At 41.8% G+C, this 20132-nt stretch overlaps 1 protein-coding gene across 14 annotated transcripts in view; it reads right to left on the bottom strand.

Annotated features, from left to right (window-relative positions):
* LOC131691078 (metabotropic glutamate receptor 8) overlaps positions 1-20132 on the bottom strand; it is a 1433400-nt gene that overhangs the window by 84402 nt on the left and 1328866 nt on the right. For 9 of the 14 annotated variants that reach the window (XM_058977252.1, XM_058977256.1, XM_058977250.1 and 6 more), the window contains one exon: positions 15358-15571. The exons of 1 other annotated variant lie outside the window; for it this stretch is intronic. In XM_058977252.1, the coding sequence (XP_058833235.1) occupies positions 15358-15571 (214 nt within the window). Of the gene's footprint in view, positions 1-15357; positions 15572-20132 lie in introns of those variants that run through there. 4 more of the 14 variants (XM_058977267.1, XM_058977265.1, XR_009305690.1 and 1 more) reach the window with 4 other exon arrangements.

Here is a 20132-nt window from a genome sequence, read left to right as displayed (position 1 = left end):
GGAGCCAAAAAAACATAAGTGATGAAATCATGGATTTTAAAGATTTGTCAAACTCAACGCATGCTGATTGGAGTGATTTTTGAAACACTGTTTTATTGTTGATAAAATTTTTATTTTATTAATAATATACATTAATAACAGAATAACTTATTTTGAAGGTTCCGCAAAAAGCCTAATATATCTCGATACCCTAAATTTATGAAGCAATCATGTACTGAAGACACCAAGTTTTTCGAAACTAAATTTATTTGAAAAATCAATGCATCCATCTGGGAGGATTATTCACCAAAATTTTTTGATCAGATATATTTGGTTGCAAAATTCCTCGAAAATCTTAAACCTCCAAAGCTGACGGCTATGTGATAACGACCGTAAAAACTGTTTTCGAGCATTTATTTGACTTTTCTCTGCTAATAAAGTTCATAACGTAGAACGAGTCCTTGTATACGAAATTGTATTTCGCCATTTAATTTAGTACTCAAATGTACATAATAAATAGCCACTAACTTGATTTTTTTAAAAATGTTTTTGACGTAGGACTTACTATACCGGGTGTCATTTCAATATTTTCAAAACGGAAGCGTTACGTACACTTTGAACCTTAATAACTTTCCTCCTACTAAACAAATTGCTAATCTTGTTTCATAAATCGAAAGGAAAACGTTCAACGCTTGCCACTGATACCTTGTTTGCTATTAAAACTTGTTTAAATAGTTCAAAAACTACTTTTAATACAAATCAACATAAGTGCTAGAACCTATAAATATGTGTTTCACAACTTTTCTCAAAGCCAGACGTGTGTAAGCCACAGAACGGAACACACGTACGTGTATCGCCCACTGACAAGCTGCATTCGGACAACCAATCAAATCACAGCTACTGCTCTATCGTTACCGACCAGGAACTGTCGTCGCCCTGCGTGTAATTCATCACTCTCAGAAGCTACTAATCCACTAATCTACTAGCTGTTCTTCCAGCGTCTGGTTCATGAGATTGCGTAAGATTTCTAAACCAATCGACGCTTCCAGAGCTCAGCCGTAATGGCCCTCCATGAAGCCGGCCAGGCCTACCTGGTTGTTCGAGAATACCAATCTGTGCGCTATCCACACCAAGCGAGCGATCATCATGCCGACAGACATCCAACTGGCTCGCCGCATCCACTGGGAACTAAATTCGGTGTATCCCCCAGAATAAAACAACAAACGATCCTTTTCAGCACCAACCAATCATATTTTAGTAAGAATTTTAGCAGAAATTCCTTGAAAAGTGTTCTCAGGTGGGAAGATGTGTATGTGTGTTTTCATGGAAAGCGCGGGAGTATTTTGTTCCAGCAAACTACTTATAAACTTTGTATCGTTCAACAGTAACATGTGAATAACTCCCATCGAAAAGTATTGAGGAAAAGCTTTACGACTGATTTCACATATTTAAGATGAGCTTGAAGTCGGCGATTGCATGCATGCAATAAAAGCAATCACAGCACCAAATCTGTGAGTGAACTTTTGCTCTGTAACCAGTGGTGGAGCGTGGGTTAAATTAAGTTGCCAATAAAAATTGTCATTCAATCAAAAATTAGGGTTTTTTGGACATCGCATTATAAATTGAAAAATTACAAGCAAGGGGGGGCAGGGTACATGTATGAGAAACTTTTTCACACTCCAGCTATAAGTTCATTTAGACTAGCGGAGAACATCAAAGTAATTCTTGATATGACGAAAAAAGTCGCCCTGATAAGGGCGGATTTTTCATAGATTCGACCAGAAATGCAATTTTGAATGCGAAGGACCTCTTTTCTTTCTCCTTCACCAATGCCATTCGCAAAGCGCTTTCTATTATGTAATCGGTTTATTGTACATCGTCCACTAAAGGGGCGGGTCAACGAAAGAACGAAACGCGATAAACATAAAAAGGACGGACTTTCGTTTCGCTACGGTCGAGTATAAAAGGATAAGTACAGACAATTTTTTCATTAGTTTCAGTTCGCATGTAGCAGCAGCAGTGTCAAGCCGTCATCGTCACTATGACACCGAAAGCTAGCGGTAAGGCAAAGCGCAGACGAACATCGTGAAAAGAGGTGAAAATAACGCTGTCTACTTTTACAAGGTGTGTCCATCCGGACACCGGAGTTTAATCGAAGGTGATGAGCATCATGAACAGCTTCGTGAATGATATCTTAGAGTGCATGGCGAACGAGGCCTCTCGTTTGGCGTGAAGTACAGACTGCCGTTCGTTTGAAGTTGCCGGATGAGCTAGCCAAACATGTCGTATGGGAAGGTACCAATGCCGTTATCAAGTATGCCCGCTCGAAATAAGTCGTCGCCGGATGACACCCACACCCCACCACCGGCCCTTTTCAGGGCCACCAAAACGAATCCTAAAACCTAACTAAAATAGCATAGCAATAGCAGCTTATGGGAGCGTTATGCCTTTCATTTGAAATTAAGTTTGTGTAAATCTGTTCGGCCATCTCTGAGAAAATTGTGTTAAATGACACGCATATACGCACATACATCTCGACGAACTGAATCGAATGGTATATGACACTCGGCCCTCCGGGCTTCGGTAAAAAGGTGGATTTTCAGAGTGATTGCACACCCGAGCAAATGAAACGACCACAAAAGACCACAATGTCATGGTCCAAATTCACCCCCATTGTATTGTGTTTTGATAGTGTTTGGAATAGATTCAACCCATGAAAACACCATCACCATGGTCCGGAAGATCCCATTTAAAAACCATATTATGGGGCATTCATAGGTTTTGGAGACCATTTCATGGTGTTTTGATGGTTGTAAAATTTAGCCCATGCGAATTTGCCATGGGTACCTGAGCAAATACTCATGGGTTCAAACACCACATAGCCCCATGAAAAGACCTTAAGCATGGTCCGTGACAAAATTCACAACCATCAAAACACCATAAAATGGTCTCATTAACCCATAAATACACCAACATATGGTATTTTATATGGGATCTACCGGACCATGGTGATGGTGTTTTCATGGTTTGAACCCATTTCAAACACCCATGTCAAGCCCCATGACCATAGGGGTATTATGGGCTTTTCGTTTGCTCGGGTGGCCTTCTTTAAATGAGAAAGGCAAAACAATAACAACGATGAAATAAAAAATTGCGAATTCACCCTATTTCTTTGAAACCCAAGTAGATGTAACCATCCCGAGCAAACGAAAAGCCCATAATACCCCCATTCTCATGGGGTTTGACATGGGTGTTTGAAATGGGTTCAACCCATGAAAACACCATCATCATGGTCCGGTTGAACCCATATAAAATGCCATATGTTGGTATATTTATGGTTTACGGAGACCATTTTATGGTGTCTTGATGGTTGTGAATTTTGGCACGGACCATGTTTAAGGTCTTTTCAAGGGGCTATTTGGTGTTTGAACCCATGAGTATTTGCTCGGGATAACTCTCCGAGCTCTCGATCGAAGCAGTTCGTTTTCTGGAACCGTGCATAAAGTGAATAAGAATTATTGTCAGTGAAGGTCAACCATTGTTTGAGGCAGTCTTTGTTCGCTGGTGCCCAGGCTGGTGAAGTGAATACAAGAATAGCCGGACACGCCGCTATTTATTTTTTTTCTTTCATTTCCCTTTCCCCGATCGGACTCTACTTCTTCCATTCCCCCTGAATATAAATTTCATTTCTCGTTTACACCACGTGCTATCCTGGCTAAATGGCTGAGGGCGAAGCAACATTGAATGGGAATGATATTCCCATGGATTTATCGGATAAACCCGAAATTACTCCTTCCCCTGATTCCCCCAGTCCTCCTCGCATTAAAACATACCCACCCAGTTCAAATGGACCCTGGGTGGTCTATTTCCCGCCCATCACGAAATCGCTTAATATTTTAGAGATCTCACGGGAGCTGACTGCTAACTACCCGGCCGTAGCTCAGATAACACGTGTTAGAGCTAATAAGATACGCATATTAGTGAATGACCTAAACCACGCAAACCAGATTGCTCACAGCGAGCGTTTTACAAAGCAATTTAAGGCGTATGTACCTTGTATGACAGTGGAGATCGATGGGGTTCTCGCCGAACCGGGTTTGAAGTGCGAAGACGTGTTGAAGTACGAAATTGGTTGCTTTTACTGTTATGTATCCAACAAAAAAACACCTCTAACATGCCAACGTGGGTACCCGGGTACCCACAAACTGAAATGCTCATAACTATGGCTTCCTTTATCCGATTTGGACACTTTTAGATTTTTTGGATTAAGGAATTCGTCCACTTTTTGATTTGTTAAATTGAACTGAATGAATGGATCTTGTGCTTGGTAATCCGGATTTTCCGTGGTAATCTTCCTGTACTAGGGTATGATTTGTAAATTTTAAGAATGTCCTAGAAATATGAGTATCAAAACTCTTCAAATTGTCTCGGAAGTCAGTTATTTATTGTTACGGGACCCTATGGCAATTTAAAAAATGGAATTGGAATGGAATGGCCACTCACGGCCCCACGGGAACCTGCTCCGGAATGTCCGTTCCGGGGTCAAATCACCAAAAGGTTCCAAAATCACGAGATACAGCCTACTGATGCAATTCCAAGAATTTTGATACTCATATTGCTAGTATTCCATTGAAGTTCACAAATAGTATCCCAGTACTGGAACCTGCTTCCGGAAATCCGGATTCCCGGGAACCGAATGAAGTAACCCGATTCATTTTTACCAAGTCCAAAAGCGGATGAGTTCCTGAATCCAAAACACCCAAAATCATCAAAATCGGTTGGAAATTACATTAGTTATTTGCATTTCAGTTTTGTGGGTACCCGGGTACCCACGTCGGCCTGTTACGAAGTAAAAAAAAATCAGGAGCCCCTCCTATCTCCCCCCCCCCCCTTACTATATCAACAATATTATTAACCCAAAAGCTTGACTTAGTGAAGTTCTAAGATATCACAAAGTTTCAATTTCCAGCTATGGATAAAACATAGGAATTTCACTAATTGAAACCTAAAAAGGTACCCGGGTACCGCGTCGGATACATAACGGTTAAGGACCCCTCACTTTAACATGTGAAGATTCTGGAATGCAAGCAATTGTATTCAGCAAAAACTGAGAATAATAAGACAACTTATTCATTGTCAGACTCGCTTCGGGTGACTTTCTCAGGGTCTTCCCTCCCCAACTATGTCCTCCTGGATAAGGTTCGTCTACCTGTTTGTACCGCGGGTAATGAACTGCAGCAATTGCAGCCAGGCCACACAGCCACCTATTGTGGCAATAAGCAAAGGTGCGGCAAATGCGAGAGAAAGCATGAGGATGACGCTTTTGGTAGAGAAACTGAAAAGTGTATTTACTGCGGGGGCCTTCCGCATGATCTTAAATCATGCCCCGCGTACAAACAGCGCGGGGATAAAATTAAGCGCTCCCTTAAGGAACGCTCGAAGCGCTATCATGCAGAAATTATTAAGAATGCTTCGCCATCTGTCCCTTCCGAAAATTTCTTTACTCTTTTGGCTGGCGTTGAGCAAGAATCTGACGACCCACATAAGGGAACATTTTTGGTTAACCCAGGGGAATCCAGGAAGAGGAGAAATCTAGCCTCCCCTAGATTGCCTCGTAAGGGTGCCAAGGTGTCGTCCCCTCAGAGTGCGCCAACTACAATCAATAAATCCAACGGAAGTGATGCACTAAAGCCGAAGCAATTTGCTCCCCTTTTTTCAAACAGATACTCAGGTCAGTAACGGACTAATTAAATTTTTCTGACATAGTGGGCTTAATTTTCACAGCTTTCAATGTTACTGATCCTCTTAAAAGCATTCTGATACATTTTCTCCCTATGGTGCAAACATTTTTGAAACAGTTGACTGCTAAACAACCCCTTCTTGCAGCGATCGTATCCTTCGATGGCTAAGTCATCAAACGAGGTCACTGATTCGATCACTATCCTACAGTGGAATTGCAAAAGTATCCTCCCGAAAATCGATTCTTTCAAATTTTTACTAAACAGTTTAAAATGAGATGCTTTCGCATTATGTGAAACTTGGTTAACTTCCGATATAAAAATTAACTTCCACGACTTTAATATAATCCGTCTGGATCGAGAAAACCCTTATGGAGGAGTACTTTTGGGGATTAAAAGTGCTATTCTTTCAACCGAATTAACCTCCCTTCGACACGAGGCATTAAAATTGTCGCTTGTCAAGTTATAATCGAAGGTAAACCTTTGTATTGCTTCCATCTACATTCCTCCTGGAGCCTCGGTACGGCACCGAACGTTTTGTAATATCACGGAATCCTTATCAGCACCGCGGCTAGTCCTGGGAGACTAACTCGCACGGTACGGTATGGGGCTGTCTTTATGATGATAATAGATCAACATGAATCCAAGATCTTTGCGACAATTTCAACATGACCATCTTCAACACGAGAGAAATGACGCGGATTCCTACACCACCAGCACGCGCAAGCGCGTTGGATTTATCGCTAAACTCGACATCGCTACAGTTAGATTGCATGTGGAAGGTGATCCCTGATCCCCACGGTAGCAATCATTTGCCTGTCGTAATTTCAATTGCTAAGGGTTCAAGACCATCGGAAACAATAAATGTCTCGTATGACCTATCACACGGAACATTGATTGGAAGAGTTACGCGACCGCGATATCCGTTAAAATCGAATCCGCTCAAGAGTTTGCTCCGGAGGAAGAGTACAATTTTTAGCTGGCTTGATTCTCGACAGCGCGAATCAAGCTCAGACTAAACCAGTACCCAGCGCGAATACCCAAGGACGATTTCCCATCCCGTGGTAGGACAAAGAGTGCTCAGAGCTGTATTCGCTATCGCCAAGAAGATCTGTCCAGACTCTGTCCCGGTACAGAAAACGTACCGCGCCGCGTCTCCTCACGATACCGCGAACGAAACACCGTTTTCGATGGTGGAGTTCTCACTAGCTCTCTTGTCAAGCAACAATAACGCCCCAGGGTTAGACAAAATCAAATTCAACTTGCTGAAGAATCTGCCTGACACTGCAAAAAGGCGCTTGTTGAATTTATTTAACAAGTTTCTTGAGGGTAATGGCGCTCAGTTTTTCGTCTTCAATCTTGAGTCCATCGTGGCCTAATTGGAATCCAATGAACTTCACTGACTGTTGCCCAAAAACACACTTCTCATTGTTTATGTAGACGTTATGCTCGGCTAGCTTTCGCATGACTGCCTCTAAGTTTTCGTCGTGTTCTTTTTTAGTTCTTCCGAATACCATAATTTCCTGGAATATATTCAGGGCATTTGTCAGACCAAACGGAAGCCTTTGGAATCTATACATTGCATCTCCCGCAAAAAAAAAATTGTCAGGTGACGCGAACTTTGATCCGAAACTACATGGAAGAAGGCGCTCGTCAAGTAAAACCACTTGGAATCTGGTAGATCGGATAGAATAGATTCCAAGGTCGGTATCTTGAAGGGTGTTCGGATGATCGCTTGGTTTGGACCTCTGAGATCCACCACTAATCTAATGTCATTTTTACCCTTCGGTACTACCAAAAGTGATGAACAATACGATTTGTCCAACGAACTCGTGACATGTTCAATGATTCCTGACGCCAATAACTCGGTAATTCGGCTCGCCTCGGCTTTAAAAGCCGGGGGAATATTTGTAAAGATCTTTCTCGATGGTGGCATAGTGTCATCGTATCTAAGAATTACCGGTGGTACATTGAACTTCGGAAATTCTTCAGATACATTCAGAGAATTAATTTCTCCCGGAAAGTTCACTTGCTGTTCCATTCGGATCGGGACATCGAAACCCAGTTGTAGAACACTGTATCCAATAGCAGTATCTCTACTCAACAGTGCGCGTGCTTTGTTAATTACATAAAATTTTTCCAAGTAACAAGGCCGATCATCACTAAGGGTCAGCTCTGCCACAAATGTTGCAACAACATCAATCTGACCGGAAGATGCGTAAGCCTTTAGTGGTTTGTCCGTGCCATAACTGATACATAGCAACCCAGATCTGGATTCTTCATCTTTTAATAGCATTTGGAATGTGTCGTTTCCTATTGTGTTTACCTCTGCACCCGAGTCAATTAGAAAGCTGACGTTAGTCCCTGCAATTTTGCCAACAATCACTCCATTTGCATTGTAACCAAATGACTCATTCACACTTGAAATGCATGTATCTAATTCCATCAGTATGGTACTCTTATCAATTTTGTGTTTCTTACTTTCAGAAGAGCACACATCAGGTTCGGCTCCTTGTTCAAGTGAGCATTCCAGCTGATTGAACTCTCTTTTAGATTTTCTCGTTTGGGGCAGGGATAAATGTGTTTGGAAATTGAAATAGGCGATAATATTATTTCGATCATTGAGAACATGTCATTTACGAATTTATTGTATATTTATTGACAGTAAATGCATTTTTTAATGCAATAGATCGCAGCTACAAACAAAACCGACACGACTTCGTTGCAAAAATCGCCTTAATACGTAATAGTAAGTCAAATATAATTATGTCGAAGACGGTGAACTTACGCCATCGTTGACTGAGTCATCCTCGTTGTGCTTCACGAGAGCGATCTTCTTCGATGTAGAAGCAGCTTCGTTGTCGTCGTTACTGATCCGGCTCTTTTCTGGATTCGGTGGCGGCACACGCCGACAAGCTCGTGCTACATGTCCCATCCGTTGACAATTATGGCAAGTCTGCTGGATACACCAACATTCCGTAGCATTGTGCCGATTACTTAAATACCTCCAGCATCTATATTGCTGGGAGATGCTCCCTCCTACGTTACCACGACGAACAAATCCTCTTCCTTTAGTACCACCTCTCCAGTTACCTCGTTGTTGGTCGTTACGTGGGAATCTCTGGTTGCTATACCGATTGTTGTAGAAAGACTCCTTTCGAGGTATATCAGCAGCAACAGCTGCTACCTGCAGTGGAACCTACTGATGGTTTTTTACATACATTTCTTCATTCATTTCATCCATCACAAAAGCTCGAACTTTGTCTAGCAACTCTCCGAGCTCTCCTCCTTTGCGCAGAAATTTCCTGGCAACTTCACGAACCTTGCGGTTTGAAGCATGGGCCTGGACTGAGTCAGCTACTTGCTCTACCAAGAGAGTTTCGTTAAAATCGCATAGCTTTGCTACTGCTATTACTCGTTTAACATATTTGGAATCGGCATCTCCTGCTTTTTGAGTGAGTGTTCGGAGTTTTTGGCGTTGCATGAACGAATAATCTCGTGAGCCAAAAAATGAGTCGAGTCGATAAATCGCGTTTGAGTATGGTGCTGTGCGCACATCTGGTGAATTGGGATTTGACGTGGTTCCTTCAAGAATATCCATTAGTTTTAATCCTGTTTTTATTTTGAAGATGTTCATCCTTGTGATTTCATCAGATACTCCTGCGAGCTGCATAGATGACTCCAGCAAACCCCTCCATTGCGCATACGTTTTGCGATCTATGTCTTCTTCACCGTCGCTTGGTTTACATTCCGGTACTTGAAGCGATGCGAAGGATAGATTACTCACAGACGTCATTAAAACGGAGTTTTGCTCACAAGGCGAATTGTCTTCGTGCATAGTGGAATGTAATCGAACAAAACTACCATCTGCTAACGAATGCTTAGTATAGTTGTTTCTTGTCAGAACGCATTTTTTTAAGTTTCGATCGCAAGGTAGAATTCAGCTTCTTTTCCTCCTCAAGTTCCTTCGCTAACTCTGTTGCATCTTTGACCGTAGCTCTGGTTACCTTCCTGTGCAAAGAATTCATACAATTTACATTAACATTGTGTTATTATCATTTATGTATATTATTTCACTAACATCCACTATACGTATATATTGATTTATAGATCTAATTAATTATTATGAAAGCTTCTCATTCAGGATTAAATTATAATTCGATCGAGTTTATCAAATTTTATTGTAACAGAGCTACTGTAAAATTGATGATACCTGGACCATTTACACATACCACCTTTTTTACCACTAGACTCATTTATTTACTACGGAACGGATCCACGCTCTCGAAGCATGAAATTTATATTAGGACTCTACCGGGTCCAACGTTTACTACGGAACGGTCTAATTCAATCGAGGATAGCATTTAGTTGGTGAACTTATCAGGGAAATACTTTCTTTACGGATAATATCAACCTGCTCGAGGTTTGAGAATTATTTTGTTTCTAAGACCCCAACCGGGCGGACATTCACTACGGAACGCTCCAACCCAATCGAGGGTTAGATGTTATTATTATACCCAACCAGAGCACATGGCCACTACGGAACGCACAAAGCCGATCTAGGGATGGATTCAATTCGTGAACCGAGTCGGAGGACACTATATATTTTTGAACCCCAACCGGGGCGAACTTTCACTGCGGAACGCACCAACGCGATCGAGGGTTGGATTTTACTATTAGACCCGACCGGGTCACGCGCTCACTACGGAACGCACCAACCCGTTCGAGGGATGGATTAAGTTCGTGAACCAAACCAGAAGACATGCTTTTTTTAGGCCCCAACCGGGGCGGACGATCTTTACGGAACGCACCAACCCAATCGAGAGTTGGATTTTAATATTAGACCCAACCGGGTCAAACGATCACTACGGAACGCACCAACTCGATCGAGAGATGGATTCAGTTCGTGGACCGAACCGGAAGACTATATATATATTTCTTTTTTTCCACCCAACTGGGGAGAACGTTCACTGCGGAACGTACCAACGCGCTCGAGAGTTGGATTTTACTATTAGATTCAACTAGATCACTACGGCTTTTATCTTCGAACGTTGTCATACCTTTTTGGAGGTTATTTTTCTTTCTTTTTTTTTTGTTACCAATCTAATCAACGCCATCTTGAAATTGATTCGCAACTGAATTCGACATTTACAAAACAAAATCTTTTTTTTAGTAAATCCATCGGTATCTCATATACTATTTGAAATTGTTCAAATATGCTCTCGAATTTATAATTACAATGCAAAACATCACCTTCCTCAATTTCCGCGCCATTTTTTTAATTGGCGAATACTGACCGCCATTTTGTTTTTTCTTTTGATTTTGCGTTTTTAAATAATTGCTTACACTCGTTATTTGTGAACAGTCCGCGAATAATTTGTCAATATTCGTTACTTACTTTCTGATGGGAGCGTTTTTGGCATCACCGACTGCACCATTGTCGGATTTCTCCATTTTTTTATATATATCTTTCAGCACACTTAAGCACTGAACTGCTTTCATCTACGTCTTCTCAAAAACTGATCCAGTTCTATTTTTCCTCCAACAATTCCCTCAAGCGTCGCTCGAGTTTTTTTTTTCGATCCTTTTCTGTTTGAGAAGTACTAGAATTATGCAAGCATCCGTGAAAGTGTAATGCTTTTGCTTTTGTTTCACTCACACATTCTGTTAACGGAAAGAATTTATTACTAGTACTACAGTAGTTATTTTTTGAGTACACACTTATTTGAAACCAAACTATTTGATATATATTTTTTTTGCACAATATTTTCGCTCGAAATGATTTTTTTTGTTTGTTTCCCGCATACTATGTAGGAGTATAATTTAAGACCATTTATTTTAATATATTATCAACACTTACTATCTACAGGTAATATTGTCCCTCATGACTGGAGGCCATCCAAAAACCAGAAAAACCAGGCTCCGACCACAGCTCGTATCGACCGATTGCAATAGTGCCCTGTATTCGGAAGTTGTTCGAGAAAATGTTCTTGTTTCGCCTCGACAATTGGGTTGAAGCAAATGGCTCACTGTCGGACACACAATTTAGCTTCCGCAAAGGCAAAGGGACGAACGATTGCCTTGCGTTGCTTTCTACAGAAATCCAAATCGCCTATGCTAACAAAGAGCAGATGGCATCAGTCTTCTTGGATATCAAGGGGGTTTTTGACTCAGTTTCTATCAAAATTCTGTCAGAGAAGCTGCACCAGCATGGTCTTTCACCAATTTATAAAAACTTTTTGCGAAACCTGTTGTCTGAAAAGCACATGTACCTTTCGCATGGCGATTTAACAACATCGCGATTTAGCTGGGTCTTCTCCAGGGCTCATGTCTAAGTTCCCTACTCTACAATTTTTACGGGAATGGCATTGACGATTGTCTTGCCAATTCATGCACGCTAAAGCAACTTGCAGACGACGGTGTGGTCTCTGTTACAGGGCACAAAGCAGCCGACTTGCAAGGACCATTACAAGATACCTTGAACAATTTGTCTGCTTGGGCTCTTTAGCTGGGTATCGAGTTCTCCACGGAGAAAACTGAGTTGGTTGTTGTTTCTAGGGAGCGTGAGTTGGCGCAATTCCAGCTTCTATTAATGGGTGTTACGATCAATCAGTTCTTCACATTTAAATATCTCTGGGTCTGGTTCGACTCTAAAGGTACCTGGGGATGTCACATTAGGTATCTGAAACAGAAAAGCCAACAAAGGATAAATTTTCTCCGGACAATAACTGGAACATGGTGGGGTGCCCACCCAGGAGACCTGATCAGGTTATACCAAACAACGATATTGTCGGTGATAGAGTACGGGTGTTTCTGTTTCCGCTCCGATGCGAATATACACTTCATCAAACTGGAGGGAATCCAGTATCGTTGCTTGCGCATTGCCTTGGGTTGTATTCACTCGACCCACACGATGAGTCTCGAAATGCTGGCGGGCGTTCTTCCGCTAAAAAATCGATTTTGGGAACTCTCATATCGATTGCTCATCCGATGCGACATTCTGAACCCGTTGGTGATTGAAAATTTCGAGAGGCTCGTCGAGCTTAATTCTCAAACCCGATTTATGTCCTTGTACTTCGACTACATGGCATAGAGCATTAATCCTTCTTCCTATACTCCCAACTGTGTCCGTTTCCTAGATACTTCTGATTCTACTGTATTCTTCGAAAATCCATGAAGGAAGAGATTCGTGGAATCCCGGACCATATACGCCCGCAAGTGATCCCCAATATATTTTATAATAAATTCCGAGAAGTCGACAGTGACAAAATATTTTACGCTGACTGATCAAATCTCGATGGGTCCACTGGCTTCGGTATCTTCGACAATACTATCACCGCTTCATTCAAGCTCAATGATCCCGCTTCAGTTTACGTCGCAGAGTTAGCTGCAATTCAATACACCCTTGGGATCATCGACATTCTGCCCACAGATCACTACTTCATCATTTCGGACAGCCTCAGCTCTATCGAGGCACTTCGTGCGGTGAAGCTTAAAAAGCAATTCCCATATTTTCTGGGGAAGATACGGGAGTCCTTGTGTACGTTATCTGAAAAATCTTACTATGCTATATTTCACTCTAAGAAGGAAATTTGGTAAAAACCAAAATTTCTCACTAGGGTGAAAATTTGTTGGTAAAAACCAGTCTTTGTACAGGAGGGCACAAATCCTTATTTCATACTCTGTTGCGTTTCGGCTTCGCCTCATCAGAAGCCGACACTAACTTATTGTCGGAATAGATTAGCGCCGGCTTGACGCAAATCCCTTAAAACTAAAACACAGTTTGTGTTTCAATCACATAGGCCTGCTAAGCCAAGACAAGTTTAGGCTTCACTGTGTCTCATCGGCATAAACAGAACTTCTGCTCGAACGGGACATCACGTTTGATCAGTCGTTTGGATTTGTCGATTAAGGATTTGTGCCCTCCTGTACAAAGACTGGTTTTTACCAACAAATGTTCACCCTAGTGAGAAATTTTGGTTTTTACCAAATTTCCTTCTTAGGGTGAAATATAGCATAGTGCATTCGCATAGGCCTGCTAAGCCAAGACAAGTTTCGGCTTCGCTGTGTCTCATCGGCATAAACAGAACTTCTGCTCGAACGGGACATCACGTTTGATCAGTCGTTCGATTGAAACACAAAGTGTGTTTTAGTTTTAAGGGATTTGCGTCAAGCCGGCGCTAATCTATTCCGACAATAAGTTAGTGTCGGTTTCTGATGAGGCGAAGCCGAAACGCAACAGAGTATGAAAAATCTTATCAGATTACCCCTCTCATTGCTCTATCCCGGGCAATGAAAAGGCCGACTCATTAGAAAAGGTGGGCGCATTAAATGGTGAAATATACGAAAGACCAATCTGCTTCAACGAATTTTTTAGTATTTGTCGTCAGAGGACACTCAACAGTTGGCAAACCTCGTGGAGCAATGGTGAACTTGGACGATGGCTACACTCGATTATCCCAAAGGTATCAACGAAGCCTTGGTTCAGGGGGATGGATGTGGGTCGGGATTTTATTCGTGTAATGTCCCGACTTATGTCCAATCACTACACCTTGGATGCGCATTTACGGCGTATTGGGCTTGCGGAAAGTAGTCAGTGCGCTTGTGACGAGGGCTATCACGACATCGAGTCTGGGTATGCACAGGGTATTTGGATACCAGGTCTCAGTCCCAGTCCGTGATATGCTGGCAAATCGTGTTTTCCCCTATATTTCCCTTATTTATACTTTCATAAAAATGATAAATATCACAATTTAGCCCCTCTCTTTTATTTCTCGTTTTTAGAAGTTTCTTCCTGCCTTGTGGAACCGATGAGCTCCAGACTGCCACTATGTAACCGTCATCGCCCTTACCACTACGGAAACTGAAGCAAGGTCCGATGACATTTGAATGACCCCCCCCCCCCCGGGTCCGAAGAATACCATCCGCCAATCCGACCTACTAGACTGAGGCGCTAATTTGTTTCGCTGATCTCCCGTTTGCCCGAAAGTTGCAAGTTTTGCTCTTCTCTCCCGGTCACCATCTACGCCTTCTCTCCCCTGTCCTTGATACAACTGCTTCTACACCGATTTTGGAAATAAGCCCCGCCCCCCTCTGAATATCTTGACCAAGCATAAGTCTCCGATAAAAAAATCAAATTTGTATTCCGTATTCCTAGTTTTAAGATAGTTGTAATTTTTACTCATTGTTAAAACTACTGTCCCCCATCTTGTAAAGAGAATTGTATCCCTAGTTTTAAAACATCTGTGAAATTTCTCATTAATATTTGTTCCCCCTTTCGTGTATCAAACTATATTGTTAGTTTTAAGATAACTGTAAAATATTTCGTAAAAAACTATTACTATTGTATTCCTTGTTTTAAAATTTTTCATGCACAAAATCTTTTGCCCCCTCTTTGGTATATAGAATCTTATATCTAGTCTTAAAATAGTTGTACAATTTTTCACTTTTATAAAAAAAATATTTCAACATTATAACCTCCTAGTTTTAAGATATCCAAAATGTAAAAACAAAAGAATTTGGCACCGCCGAGTTAACGCATTTGTGCCTATCAAATAAACAAAATGAATAAAAAAAAGATATAACCCCTTAAATGTTGAAACCAAATTGGACCTGCTTGATACTATGTACTCATACTCACCTATATATTTAGATTCATTGAAAGCTTCTGGAGTCTTGCGAGTTAGTACAGCATAAATAGTACACACTATAATGAGAAATATAGGATAAAAAAAAGCAATCATGTACGATGCATCCGTGTAGGAATTGCAAACGAGTAAGTTGTCCTCTCGCGATGGGTAGTGATGCATTGCATGCGCAGGAGACACTACCATCCAAACAGCATTGATGAGTACCTGTAATGGGTGAACATAACAAGTATATTAACTACCTGTTACATAATGGTTATCTCGTTATCGTATACACCTACTTAGAACTACTGTTGTTAATATAAGTGAATATTTTTACTGTCTAGTTTGTCGACAAATTAACTTTTGGTGTTACATTGTCTTCGGTAGTCTTATTGGTTACAGCTTTCCAGACACTCCTGATTACCATAATGAGTCGAATTTCACCCTATTCCTACAATCACGCTACCCTCTGGGAGCCGTTGTTAGAGCAACTCCTATCATTTTAGTTCACCGCATTGACTCAAATGTTGTTTAGTAAGATTATTATGTTTGATCAAGCACACTAAGTTTTAAAGACTCATTCAAAAAATAAGCCAGAGACAAGAAAACATTTAAATATAAGCACCAGAATCACGCGTTGAGAGCTCCTCGTATCAGCGTACCCAAAACATCGCAATTGAACACGACATCACTTTGACCTGGCTTCCAACAACTGTCCCAAACTGCACTCGCCACCTTAATTACATAGGCAGCAGCAGAAAATACAAAGCATCTCGCATCGGCCTTAGGAAGTTCTTTCTCGTTGGGGAAGTGGATCGAAGTACACGACTAGAGGCAGTGAGCGCCAAACACCGGTAAGGTTGCAACCCCTCCGGGTTTGACCAGAAGACTCCGGTTTTCGGGAGAGATCTCCGGGTTTTACATAAATTTCTCCGGTTTTGGAAGAAGCGAAATTTCAACTTTTTGTCGTGACTAACGACTTACCTTTCAATATAGGGGCCCCTTTTCAAAATTTCGGAAGAAAAATGATGTAAGATTTTGAACGCTTATATCTTTTGTTGTACTGAATGGATTTAATCAATTTCTTCGGCATTTTGTCGAAAATATTTGTACCAATGTTGTATTAAATTTTGGAATATGTAGGATATTCATTATCAACGGAAAAATAGTGTTTTGAAAAATCTTTCGAAAACGACTCGGAAAAGTGAAAATTTTCAGCCCATCCCGCACAGAGCCGTCAAAATGGTGCAGCAAATGAACAATAAAATAATGAAAAGTTTATATAAAGGTCCACTACATGTTTGTTCCTATGATTATTCGTATTGGGTTGCTTGACGAGAGCAGTTGGTGGGGGAAAGCCGGGATATTAATTTTGGTTAAGCCATTAGAAGTCGGACGGAAAGGAAAGGCTCATGCACGCCACGAGAACGAGCGAGAAAGCGATAGTAGTGCATATTAGCGAAAGCGTTACGTACATTTTGAACGTTAATAACTTTTCTTCTACTAAACGGATTGCCAATCTTGTTTCATAAATCGGAAGGAAAACGTTCAACGCTTGCTACCGATACGTTGTTTGCTATATAAAATTTGTTTAAATAGTTCAAAAACTACTTTAAATGAGAATCAACATTAATGATAAAACCAATAAATAGGGGTGTCGCAGTTTATCTCAAAACCAGACGTGTGTAAGACGCAGTGCATAACAGACGTGCGTGGTCGTGAGAAGCTGCATCGGACGACCAATCAAATCAGCTACCATCGGAGAGAAGCAGAAAAACGTTGGTGGAGGTGGTGGCGGTGAGAAGGCCAAAAAGCCAAAGGCTAAGAAACGCAGTCACTGAAAAAGCGGTAGTAACTGCCACTAAAAATGCCACCAAAACATCGAAGACTGCAAAGCGTACTCATTCGGTGTGAGCTGCGAAAGGGGAAAGATCGTATGGATGTACGCAGTAAAAACAATCGTCGGCAAGGTTTGAATTGTTTTAAAAGATTCCCGTCTTGTATCAACATAGTTATCCACAAACCGTCCTTATTAGGACGAATGCAAAATGGAAAAAGAATTTAATTAGAAAGTTTCTTTTATTAACTAGTATTAAGTTTGCGCTTGGTAATTCTGTACTTTTACCAGTGAATCATAAGAAAATGTTTTTCCAATCTACAAACCCGAAGGTTTTTGCAAATCCTTCCAAGAAAATCAGTGAATGTGGCAACTAAGCGAAAGCTACACCAAAACGAATGATGAAAATATTTTCATTTATCGAACAAAAGGACGTCCTTCCATCTGCATTGTAAAGTCAATAAAAAGGAACACCATGATGAAAACCGTGCTCATTCGGTGTGAGCTGCGAAAGGGGAAAGATCGTATGGATGTACGCAGTAAAAACAATCGTCTGCAAGGTTTGAATTGTTTTAAAAGATTCCCGTCTTGTATCAACATAGTTATCCACAAACCGTCCTTATTAGGACGAAGGCAAAATGGAAAAAGAATTTAATTAGAAAGTTTCTTTTATTAACTAGTGTTAAGTTTGCCCTTGGTAATTCTGTACTTTTACCAGTGAATCATAAGAAAATGTTTTTCCAATCTACAAACCCGAAGGTTTTTGCAAATCCCTCCTAGAAAATCAGTGAATGTGGCAACTCTGCCACTAAGCGAAAGCTACACCAAAACGAATGATGAAAATATTTTCATTTATCGAACAAAAGGACGTCCTTCCATCTGCATTGTAAAGTCAATAAAAAGGAACACCATGATGAAAACCGTGCTCATTCGGTTTTCGTTCGTCGCGTGACGCAGTCGCTTTTCGTAGTAGCTTAGTAGTTCCGCGTATATACTTTTTTTTCTTTCTTTTCGCGTATTTTCTCCCTCTCCGCAAATGGGTAAGCGGAAAAAACCGGCCCGCAGCCCAAAGCACGGTCATCGGAAATCGACCAATGCCACAATCAGCACAATAAAATCTGCAGATGTTACTGCCAGCACGCCGGGGCAACCAGCGAAGAAAATTCGAGAGGATGATGAAACGTCAATACTCTCCGCCAACCATTACAGTATTCTGAGTGAAAATAATACAGCAGTAAATGTCAGCGATCTCAACGGCTTCGGGCAGGAGCAAGAGGAAGAGTATCCCCAAAACACTGTCGCCGTCAAATTACCCCCGCTAATCGTCAAATCGATTCCGCTCGAAAAACTACAGCAGGATCTCCATTCGAAAGGTGTCACGGCTCAGTTCAAGCTCACCAGAATCGGCATCAAGGTGATGCTGCAAACTAAGGACGAATTTACCAAAACTAAAGCACATCTAAAAGAACAAAACGCGCAGTTTTTCACCCATGACATGCCGTCGGAGAAGCCATTCAAGGCTGTCGTAAGAGGCCTACCGGTAATGCGCCCAGAAGACATCAAAGCCGAGCTAATGGAACGGTATAAGCTTCAACCGTTGGCAGTGTACGTCATTGCTAGGAAGCAGCCTGGTAATCACGTGTACAGAGACTGCCTGTACCTCGTACACTTTCGAAAGGGAACAGTGACACTAGGAGCCTTGAAAGCAATGAAAATCATCGGGAACGTCGTTATTTCGTGGGAACCTTATCGTGGTATCCACAAAGATGTCACGCAGTGTATGAAGTGTCTTCACTTCGGACATGGCACACGCAACTGCCACCTGGCCGCTAGATGCAACTATTGTGCAGGTGATCACGAATCATCGAATTGTCCCATCGAAGGGGCTGTAAAATATAAGTGCGCAAACTGTAGAAAACACCATCGCGCAACAGATCGAGCATGCAAATCACGAGAGGATTATAAACGTATTCGGAAGGAAGCGTCGACGAAAAACCAAGCCAACCATCGCCAAAACAAGGTACCACCGTATACAGCAGCTAATTTTCCTACACTCCCATCGATCGGTATGGGTGAACGGATTGCACGCGAAACTATTCAGTACAGCGGACCTCCACCAGGGTTTCAAAGAACCAGCAACACACCAGTTCCAGTTTGGGGACAATCTTCTACTCAACCGAATCCCAGCCCGGATTGCTCGCAGCCAACCCCCAAATATACTTCTGCGGAACTTCTGCCGATTTTCACCACCATGTGGACCAAACTTCAGCAGTGCGACACACGTGCTGATCAAATACGTGTATTGGGCGAGTTTATCATTCAGTATGGGCACTAACACGCTAAAAATCATGCTGTGGAACGCCCATGCTGTCAAATCCAAGCACATGGAATTCATCGAACTGGCGACAAGGGAAGACGTCGATATTTTAATAGTTACTGAAACATTCCTGAAACCTGAGATCAACTTCAGCATACCAGGATACAGCATAGCACGACTCGACCGCACACACTCCAGAGGGGGAGGAGTAGCTATTGCGATCAAAAAACCCATACATTTTACCATTCAACCTCACTACCAAACATCGGTTATAGAAGCGTTAGGTGTGGAGATAGGAACGCGCAGTGGCCCACTTCTGATCATCGCCGCCTACTGTCCCCGTCAATGTTATGACGGTAACGGCCTGGCCAGAAAATTCCAAAACGACCTGGTTAGATTGACGAGGCACCAGAAAAAATTTATCGTTGCTTGTGATCTCAATGCCCGGCATGAAATGTGGGGCAACCATCGGCGAAACAAGAATGGATGCATGCTGTTCGACGAAGCGCAGCTCGGATATTTCGTCGTTAACGCTCCAGATCAACCAACATACCTGTCTCCAGCTGGCGTGCCTTCTACAATTGACATCTTCCTGACGAACCTGAACATACCTAAGCCGAATACCATCAACG

Source organism: Topomyia yanbarensis, chromosome 3 (assembly GCF_030247195.1).
Source record: "Topomyia yanbarensis strain Yona2022 chromosome 3, ASM3024719v1, whole genome shotgun sequence".
Lineage (NCBI taxonomy): Eukaryota > Metazoa > Arthropoda > Insecta > Diptera > Culicidae > Topomyia > Topomyia yanbarensis.
The sequence above is the reverse complement of the archived record's forward strand: the minus strand, read 5'-3'. Positions and strand labels throughout refer to the sequence as shown.